At 32.3% G+C, this 11178-nt stretch overlaps 1 protein-coding gene across 3 annotated transcripts in view; it reads left to right on the forward strand.

The window, feature by feature from the left end:
* Positions 1–10295, forward strand: part of LOC142349858 (uncharacterized) — a 277179-nt gene extending 266884 nt beyond the window's left edge. For all 3 annotated transcript variants that reach the window (XM_075401678.1, XM_075401676.1, XM_075401677.1), the window contains exons 18-20: positions 5047–5559; positions 5864–6125; positions 9707–10295. In XM_075401678.1, coding sequence (XP_075257793.1) covers positions 5047–5323 — 277 coding nt within the window. In that variant the 3' untranslated portion in view covers positions 5324–5559; positions 5864–6125; positions 9707–10295. The remainder of the gene's footprint in view (positions 1–5046; positions 5560–5863; positions 6126–9706) is intronic.
* The last annotated feature ends 883 nt before the right edge of the window (positions 10296–11178 follow it).

The raw sequence follows: 11178 nt of genomic DNA on the forward strand, positions 1-11178 counted from the left end.
TTTTACGCCGAAATGGGAAGTGGATCGATAAAGCAAGTGATTTTGCGACGTGGATTTTTTGTTCCGACCCTCTTGAGGGGGGAGGAACTATATACTCAAATGGGTTTTTTTTGTTCCGTGAATTTTCGCCGATCGATATATTCATCGTAGAGAGTTGAGACTGGCATCATTAGAAAGCTCGTCCAGCGTAGAATATGGAATTAAAAAGATTTTTTTTAATTTTCGTTTTCTACAGTGAGTTATCGAGGTTTAAACTTCTGAGAAAAGTAGAGTGAATTCACGTTGTTTTTATTCACATTTTCCGGAATTTTTGCCTAAATTTTCGTCAGTTTTGCTAAAATTTGCTATAATTTTTAGAAATAGTGTCGTTTATTTTATTTTTGAAGACGAACAAGCATTGTTGATTGTTTTAATTTAACTTTTTTGGTCAAAAAATTTGGATAAACATTTCAAAATTTAGCCTTTTTCATCAAAAACAGCACGAAATAAGCTACTTTAGTCCACTTTGATTAAATTTGCCGACAGTACACCCCCAAACAACACTCATATAATCTTTGTAGACTCATAGGGGGGGATATTTCTACTTCAGAGTCCGCTGAGAGTGCTCTGTAATTAAAACTTCGCCTTTTTTGATAACTTTACTCGTTGATTATCAAAAATGCAGAATTTATTTTGAGTTTTTAACTAACAAATTATCTATATCTACAACATTCGAAAAATCAATTGTTCCTAACGGACAATAAGGATTAGCAGGGATAGTTTTGGGCCATTCTTGGACTGTTACAATCCAAAAAAAATCGGGTTGTAATCAGTCGGTCTTTTTTTATTAAAAAAAAAGACATTTTTTAAATAATAAAGAACAGAACATATCAAATCAAAACTCAGGAGTGATAGGTCCAACCAATTCGCTTACTAAGCAGCTCCAAGCTCATGCATTCAGTTTTTTACTTGAAAGTGTATGGTCGTTTCTCTTTTTTAAAAATAATTGACTTTTCAATAAATAATGGCTTAATTAACTTTTTCCTCTATTTTTTTCTTAATTTGTTCAACTTCCAGCTTAGTTTCAGCAAAAAAAAATTGCTTCTTCTTTCTACCGATTTAGCATTTATTCTCGGTTGCAGTTTTAAGCCTGAAGTTATTGTTTTCTGGCTTGGATACTACAAGATTTCAGATTTTTTGTTTGTTTTGATATTTGACAGTTTTTCACGTTTTCTAATTTTGTCACATAATCACATTATCACAGTTCTCATGTCACATTATTAGCGTTCAGAATAAGGCACATATTAAAATCGTGGAAGATATACATCATCGTTTTGACGGCCTCGACGCCTCTTTTTTGAAGAAATCAATTGAATTTTTCAAATTTTGTCTAACTGTCATTTATACTTTGTCGTTTCGGTCGTATGAAATTTCCTGTATAGTGATAGCTTTCATTGGCTTTTCATGGAAAAATAGAACAACCGATATTCTGATATTAGTAGACAGCTGATGGCTTTCATGACTTTGAAAACAATCGCTTTCCAAAATTAAAAAAAAAACTTTTCAATTTCCCAATTTTGTTCTTTTTATGTTTCTTTTTGTTACCTAATCTCGTTAGTTAATAACAGGTCAATTATGACATTATAAGTGTCAAGAGAATAAATGGGATTGGTGTCCCAAAATCTTTTTTTAAAGAATTTGTTATGACTTTACTGGCTTCGACACCGGTTTTTTCACAAAAAAAAGTAAATTAGTTTGATTTTTGTCATATTTGACGTTCTTTTTGTAGACGCAATAAACATTCTGGATAATTGCAGGTCTCGAGGGCTTCTTTTTTATGATTAAACGACCCTATTTAAATATTTCTTTTTGTAATTAACGCCTTTCATGACATTGAATGTAATTTTGTTTCGCAAAAAAAAAATTAAAAGTATTACTTTAGCACTTCGCTTTTTTGTCTACTTGTTACTTAGTCTTACTAATGAATGGCCACGTAATACATTATAGCTGTTTGAAGAAGGCGCAATCGAATATTTTTGAGGGACAAAATATGGCTTGACGGTTTTGACAGCGTTTTCTGGCAAGTTTCAATTGAAATTTTGTTTGTTTTTTGTTGTTCTTTTTAGCCGCTTTAAAAAATGAATAAGGACAGGCTCTAATGCCCTTCTATAGGAACAGTGGTAATCGTAAATTTGTGGTAATATTAATTGATTCATAATGGTATTTATTACTTTGTAGTTAACTGTTTCAAAAAAATAATTTAATTTTTTTACTTTACTGTTTTTGTTCTTTTTTGTATAACTGTTACCAAACCTTTTTATGGACTGGTCGCATATGTTTTCTGGTGATTTATAAGTTATTTTTGTTTACTTTTAGGTTTATCTGACGGTATGTTGACTTTTTTATTAAATTTAGTTTTTAAGAGGGACATAAATTTTTTGATGTAATTAATGTTTGTTGTTGTTGTTGTTGTTGTTGTTTGATTTTGCTGTTCGTCTTGACTCGCTTTCTTTATAATTACATATTACAGCAATCTAAAGCATAAATTTTTACTCCACTGAGTTATTTACTTTGGAGGCTTTCTTATCGTTCATACAGAATTTTTTGAAAAAAACTTGGACTTTTTTGGGATTCGCAAAAAATATTTTTTGGGTTTTTCTATCTGTTCCTCATTTGGTAGACAATTATGCCAAAATTGCGGATGGGCGGGGTCGGAACCTTATGTGCCATCGCACTTTACCGAGCCGCCTTGTTTCACTATAATTTTAAAATAGAGGGATAAAACGATGTTTGAACAAAATTGGCTTTCTTGATAGTGGTTTTTGTTCACATGCAGCATTTTGACATTGATTTTCTGTTCTTTATATATTTTTACCTGAATTTTTTGGAAATTGTTTCATCAATTCTCTTATCGTCCATTCTAGGTCTAGTTTTCTGTTTAGTCAATGAAAACTTTTTGAATTGTGCTTCAGGATTTGTTCTGCTTTTTAATTCGCTTTACCTTTTGATCACTTTTTTCGCTTTACGTAATTCACGATTTTCACGTTTGACTTCTGACTTACTTCACTCAGTATTTCAACTGAATGGAGTTTAAATGTTTCCACGCATTGCATTACGCAATGCGGTGAGTACTGTCGAAATCAAAATTGACGGGATAAACCGATACAGCTCGGTCATTAAGTCATTGAGAATTAGGTTATCAAATTTCATTAGAGTGTTTGCTAGCTGACATTGGTATTAAACCATTTAGCTTTCAGTTTAGAAGCTGAAGTAAGCATAGTTTTAGAATCTAACTTTAATTGCACGCCAAATTAGTACTTTTTTGACAATGAAAAAAAAAACAGAAAAAAAATTCGGTCAATTTGTCTCTTTCTTTCTTCTTCTGTTTCAATCCGGTGTACACCAAGCGCGTCAAGGGCGGATAATTTCCGGTATTCTGCTTGCTGGTTGTGTTTATTTTATATCATTAATATTGTTATTATTAATAATAATTTTATTATTATTATTATTATTATTATTATTATTATTATTATTATTATTATTATTATTATTATTATTATTATTATTATTATTATTATTATTATTATTATTATTATTATTATTGTTATTATTATTAATATTATTATTATTATTATTATTATTAGTATTTTTGTTATTATTATTACTAATATTATTATTATTATTATTATTATTATTATTATTATTATTATTATTATTATTATTATTATTATTATTATTATTATTATTATTATTATTATTATTATTATTATTTTTATTTTTATAATCAACAGATTTGGTTTAGGTTCACGATCTTAATTGCGTGCAAAATTTATATTTATATACCTTACGGGATAATTTTTAACATTTCTATACAACCTTCAAAAAGTTGTGAACATAAATTAGTGAAAAAAATTGCCACCAATGAACATCAAATAAACAAACGAACCTGCTCTGTTTACCAAAGGCAAAAACAGATGATATATTCCGAGTCCTTATTTTTTTTAAAACCATAAATTTCTTTTCGGTATTTATTACAAGTGAAACTTGCAAATGCCTTAAAAAATTTTTGGGGCCTCTTTTCGCATGTAACTCCATGGTATATACACAAGTCAAAATGATAAAAACTATTATCAATCCATCTACATCGGAGCAATTGAATTTTAGTAAGAAAAAGAAGAAAGTGCTATTTTCTCATCAAAGACAAAACTGGAGCAGCGATGAAAATGGCCTGTACTTGAAGTTTGAAATTTTTTTGTTTTTTGATGCTTTAATCTTGGCATCTATCTGGAATTATAGGACTGGAAACATTACTTTTGGTGAATAATGTAACTTTGAACTTTTTGGTGAAGAAAAATTTTATTGGAATTTTTAGAGTGTGATTTAACAAAGAAATTCATCCGAAGAAACAAACAGCGCTCGATCACAATTTGCTTGCAGAGTGTTATAGAAATTTTATCACAACGTCTACGGCTTGAAGAAGCTTTCGAATCACATATTGAATTTGATAATAACTTATTGAATTTCTTTTACTTGTTTTGTCATTTCGTTTTCTCAATAAAAATGATTTAAATGCATAAAGTAGGACTATAAAGCTGCAGAAATTAGCAGAAAGCAGTGATTAAAAATAGAGGAAACCATTTGCTTTCATTCTGCGGAAACCAGTTACCGTAAAACATCAGAAATTAGATACTGTGAGGTGCAAAATGAGGTAGAAGAATCGCGGATAAGAGTAACCGATCTCTAGTAAGAGTTACAAATTCCGTCACTAACATTTGCCTCGTTGAAACTTTGTTTTCACCGTCAAGCTTAAAATCCTGATCTTAATACATGTGATCGAAGAAGTGTTAAAAGTGCGAGTGCTCTTGGCCGTGTAATGAATTTAGCTTCCGAAGAACAAAGGCTTTGTATAGTTACCAATTAGTATAATCGGTCCTTTGTTGCGTATCCCACATAGTAAGGTCCTTTCCACCTGTACCATGATATGTTTTGTGGAATTAAAGAGGTAAATTGGACTAAATGATCCACATTTTTGGCAAGTGCGCTTGCACGTAATGTTAATAATTACAGGATCCTGAAGCTACAAGAAGAAAGGAAGCTGGACCAACTGAAGCAGAAGTGGTTTCTAAACAGCAGTTCTCAGTGTTCCTCACAACACAGGAAAGATATGCCCAAAATGCAGCATGCTTTCTCCAAAGGCGAGTGTCCAACTGAAAAAAAAATTATACATGTAACAAAATATGACTTATTTTTTGTATGGTGTGAATTTTTGAATTTTTCTCTTACACGGGCATGGAAAGGTTTAAGAAGGCGCAAATCATTTGCTCAATTTCGCAGCTTCACTTAACCATAACCAAAGGAAAATTGAGCTGCAACTGCAAGCTAGTTCTGCGTAATTCATTCAGGTATGTTGCTTATTTTTTTTTACATTGCCTCAGAATCAAAACTAATTGAGGACCAACCTTGTAACTGTTTCACTTTTTCAGGAGTTGAGTTGAAGAATGTAAAAGGGATATTTTTGGTTTTGCTCTTCGGATGTCTTCTCTCCCTTGCTGCTCTCGCTGTAGAAATCTTCATACACAGGTCAGATTTTAATTGCCCATTTGCTGCAGAAATTCTATCGACATATTTTTCTGCGAACTTTATTTTTTGAGACTAGCCACGTCAGTCTAATTATAGACTTAAGATATTAAACTAATGAAATAAAGACGATGGTTATTATTTGATTTAAATAGACCTAACAGTTTAAAAAAATAAAACGGTGAAAAACATTAACTAAAAGGAGAATGATATTAAACTTTCGTTTACAATTGTCATTACAAGGACGTTTTTTTGCAACAATACCTCTAAACTTCGCCCAATTTAATTGTTCTGCATTTGTGTTCAGATTTCGAAATAGTCAGAGGGGTCTGAAGTTTGTGAACTACGCTCCTCCTGTGGCCTTTTACATTCCCGAGAACGCCCTCAAAGATAGCCCGAATAGAAAGATGTCAGGACCTGAAGTTAACCCTAACTTCGAGGCTGTTACCTTCGGAAATGTTGAAAATAAATCTAACGAGTCTTTGACAGCTGTAAATGAGTGTGTGAACTCACAAGAAGGTCAGCAGATATTCTTCAAGGACAGATCAAAAAGTGACCTACTAAATCAGGTACAATTTTTCTTAATGGTAATTTCCAAACTTAACCTTTTGTTCCAAAAGAAGTTTGCGTACCAAGAGAGCTAGATGTCAAGCAACTAAGTATAGAAACATAGCAGAACAAGTCTTGAATTAAAATCCAAAGAATTGATTGAAAAACTTAGAACCACTGTACCTGACCAGCAGAACAATTGAACAATGACAGCCAAAACAGAAAAACATTTAAAAAAATGAGAAATAGTAATTGTTACAACCCTTGAAGCTTTTATCCTCAAGGTCATATCCAAATAAATAAACCCATTAGCCCAGGCACAAACCCTGAAAGAAATTCATTGGCCAATAAAGATAAAATAAAATGACATACTTTGATTAAAAACTGCAAATATTGAAAGAAGTTTCTTAATATTGCAGTATTAAACCAATTTTGTGAATCTTAGATCTGTGCACTAAGACATCTGCAAAACCAAAACAAATTTCATTGGACTGTGAAGATCAAAAAAACTCAGAAAAAGAAAAAAAAACATTTCAAAAAAATTGAAATTAATTGCAAATTTTAATGAAATGATGCCTAAATTTATTTACAATATTCAATTCCTCAAAACCACTTCATTGACCCCAGAGGCTATCTACAAACCAAAATTCAAGCTTTAAAAAATTAGTTGGCTAATAAAGATCGATAAAATAGAAACACGACAAAAATTGTCAGAAAATTAAAAAAAACTCAGTTTTTTTTTCAAAAAAATTGCAGAACTTGATATGTTAAGATGCTGAAAACCCTTCCATTACTATCATACTATCAATCCCACGAGAAGGTTATCGGAACAAAGAAACATCGTCAAGAAACATTTTCCGTCATGAAACAATGTCAAAGAATTGAAAAAAAAATTGAAATTTTAAAATGTTTAAATGCATCCATTGCCAACAAAATTAATGCGGTGACCTCTTATCAAAACATAAAAGAGTTTTTTTGGCCCCGGGACCTGAATAACTCAAGAAAGGCCAAAAGTTTCCAAAAAAAAATAAAAAAATTCAATGAAAAGAAAAATGTTTTATGAAAGCATTGGTAATGTTTGTCTGTTAAAAAAAATCATTGCATAGCAACTTTAAGCTCTCCAGTAACCCACTTTTTAACTATAGAGGAGGTTGCAAGGTGGCAAGGTGGTGGAGAGACTAAAAAAGACAACTGTTTTCAAGAAAAAAACTTTAAAAAATTGAACTTTTTACAAAAATATTGCTTAAAATTGTGATAAAAAATGTTGAAAACCCATCATCATTGCAACCAAAAAATATGGAGGGTTGGATTATAACTTTCTGGAGGCGGCTACCTGGCGTCGAAGGCTCGAGAAACTCAATAAATCACAAAAACTTTTGAAAAAACTTTAAATATTTGAAGTTGTATATTAATTTGATCGAAATCGTGAAATAATAAGCTTGAAAATCCTTCCATTGCCCCAAACAACTGTGCAGTAACAAACTATCAAACCCAGGAGGAGGTTTAATGGCCACTGGGGATAGAAAAACTCCAAAAGAGTCAGAATTTTCAGTCTTTAATATTCGTTAAATTAAAATCCTGATAATCTTTATTTTTCCACTAGAAGTTAGGCGATAACATTATCAAATCACAGATCAGGTTTCCTGCCCCTTAAAGATGCAAAAAGACAAAAAACCAAAAAAATTTAAAAATCTGAAAAAATTGCATGCAGCTCAAAAACTGGTCAGACCAGATAATTAAATCTTGATTTCTACCTTGAAAAAGTTTCATCGAAAAAAGCTGAAATTTGTACTATTAAAATGTCGAAAAGATTTTTGTTGCCCCTGGAAGCTATGAAGTAATCTTTTATCAAACCCTAGAGACCTCTAATAGCTTATGAGGCCGAAAAACTTAAAAAAACTGAATTGCAAAAAACGACAAAAATTAGAAAAAATTGAATTTTTTGTCGAAACATTGCAAAAATTCCAGATATTAGAATGTTGAAAATTTTTCTATTGCCCCTAGATACTATTTAGTGAACTGTCATGACCTATTATCAATCCTGAGAGGAGGTTTAAAAGCCCCTGATTGTAAAAGCTCAAAGAGTAAAAAATTTGAAAGAAAACTTGAAAAAAAAATGCAAAAATTAAAAATTAATATCATTTTTGTGGTTTATGTTTGCAGTACCAAAACATATAGCTCGTAAATTGGTCACGAAAAGTAATTATATCCTGCAGAAAACCTTTATCAACTTTAAACAAAAGGAAAGCAGTACAAAACTGCGCCATTTTGCGCTAGAAAACTCCCAAAAATGACCTTTCGTTCTTTATTTAGTACATTTTCAGCAACTGTATCACCTTAAGCAATTGTTAGACTACTACAGCCTGCTTTGGGTTTCTAATGAAACTTAATACCTAATGGGCCTTACCTCAAAGTCATTAAAACCGTCTAAAAACATCTTACAAAAAATGACAGAGCACCAATACAATCCAGTTCTTCGATTGTAAGACATCAGAGAACCCAAGGTCCCAAGGTCAAAAAATTCATCGGTTACTAAAACGTCGAAGCAGAGAAGTGAGCTGAGTTTGAATGATTGTACTATGACTTAAAGAAGTGAAGGTCTATTTTTCTTGTCAGAAACTGAGTGTCCTATAGGACACTAAGTTTAGGACAAAAAATTAAACTTTAAGTCTAGGTTCAATTTTTCAAACTAAAAAATCTAACTTGCACACTTGAACAAAACCGCTATAAGTCATCAGCTGCTTCGTTATTGGAGACGAAGACATTTGGTATATTTTAACTCCAGTATATTTTAAAGAAGAAATCTTTTCTTTCAGAAATCTGCTAAATTGTACTTTTAACTTCAATTTCAAATGAAATTCAACACTTTCGAACCCTTTGGTTGTCAACAAAATTTTTGGCCCCCCTCGGACCTCTTGTGCAGCACTCGGGCGCAAGCGCCCTCGTGTCTGGGCACTGGGCACTTAAGATTTTGTTCTAACATATACGTAGAGATCCCAGTGTAAAAGTTAATCAGGTGGCCAAAGCAAGCAGAGAGCGGACAAACTTGGCTCATCATTATTGTGTTGGTTTGGTAAGCACGCACGTGGCGCAGCACGTGCTTAATAAGAAAGCTTGCATGCATGGAATTTTGTTGCTACTTTTAGGCCCTAAACGTCGAACTCTTGCAAGATCGTCAAGGCCAAAAATATGGTCTTAGCTTGAGCAAAAATTTCGTTTATGCCTAAGAGCTTCATTCAATTACTGAACTCATATGAAAAATTAGTCGTTGAGTTACTCAGAGCTAAAATTTGCAAACTTTTTTCTAGCCGGAATCTTGGCGTCTATCTTGCAAGATCCTGCGAAATAAGCGTCACTTGCTCACTTGCAAACATTGGAGTTGGTCCAGAGTTGCCAATTGATGATTATGTTGGCGCTTTTTATGCCATGCACAAACTTAACTGATCCGTCGTTGTACTTTTTCATTCTAACGATCTTTTTAAAAACGACCAGTGAGATAATCAAATAAGTGTCTTCTTAGAGCCGTCACTCAATATGCTTTCATCTACATCTTGATCGTGAGCAAATATTTGTGTTATTTGCCCGAGATGGTGGTGTTTAGAACTCTTTGAAAAATGGATTTTGTGGAGGAAAGATTGACCCAGTTGTATTTCAACCATTTGGGCTTAATGTGCCTTTGGATGGTGTTTCGGCTCACAGGCAACCAAACCGCTGTGGCAAAAATAACCAGGAAACAAAATCGGAATTGCTTGGAAGGAAAGTGCATGTTGGTGGCTCTCCCAGTGTTCTTATTGGTCAAAGCAGGAGGCAATCTTTCCCAAAAACCGCAAAAAATGAGGCATCCACTAATGAGAAAGAAGTCAAAACTTTTGTGTTTTTTAATTTGTGACGTATTTTTCTTTGATGTGGTTTATAAAATACTTTCTTCATCGTTGCTGTGTTTTAAGCTAACTACATAAGCAAGTAACATAAAACAATAATAAATTTGCTATATTTCAAACGATTGCGTCATTTTAAACATCCAGCCTCTTCGGTGTAACTAAACTTCGAAGAACATTACAGGAAAAAGTGGACAACAGATAAACTGAAACACTTGTAATAGGATACCTTGTTTGTGCATTGGAATTTGTATTGTGGCAATATTTTTAGCTAGTCATCTTTGCTATCAATTCACATTTGTTCTGTCTGAATTCAGGAGGCATTTAGTGGGTCAAATTGCTAAAGAGTTGTGATAGTTGAAGTCAAACTTAATAAACATTTAACAGCTGTGAAGCTGTAAGCTGCAGGTATAACTATGGTGAGGTAACTGAAGTTATTTAAAATTCAAAGAGTTTCAATTGTGTTGCGACACTGTCATTTTACGACTCGAACAGGTTATTTGAAGAGTATGGTTTTACGGCTCGAAGAGGCGTTATGGTGTTATGTTTTTAGATGTCTCAGAAAGATATGTTTCTTTTTCTGTTTTCTTATAAAAATAGAAGCAGAGAAAAGACACCTGTTACTCTCTCATACAGTATTATTGGAACAGGTTCTGTTGAGTTAAAAAGCGTTTTTATCTATATAGAAGAATTATTTTCTCAAAAAAATGAGAGAATAACAAAATGGTGATTTACAGTATAATTTAGAGGTTTACAGGAGAGATATGATTATTTGATCAAGATGGGGTTTCGATTACGGGGATGAAAAAGGCCCAAATATCAGCTGTATATACCCATTATCAGAGCGAGAAAATCGTGATACAAAACTAACTTTAGGTTCATGATTAATAATTGGGGTTACCCAATAAGGTTTGCTTCAGAAAATTTCCTAGAAATCAGTCGCAAGGGATACCAAAAATAGTACGCATTTACACTTTTATATGAATTCGTTCACATTTCCGGTGGTGTCATAATCATTCAATAAGTACTGGGAGGATTTTAGGTCATTATATAATCTCACTCTAGTAATAGTTATCTAGACTAATAAGTTTGTAACGAATGTTGAATCTAAGTACCATTTATTGACAGTTTTATATAATTTTTGTGACTTGAATTAGTTTGTCCTTGTCTTATTAATCTGACAAGTTAAATGTTC

Source organism: Convolutriloba macropyga, chromosome 11 (assembly GCF_964194025.1).
Source record: "Convolutriloba macropyga chromosome 11, txConMacr16.3, whole genome shotgun sequence".
Classification (NCBI taxonomy): domain Eukaryota; kingdom Metazoa; phylum Xenacoelomorpha; order Acoela; family Convolutidae; genus Convolutriloba; species Convolutriloba macropyga.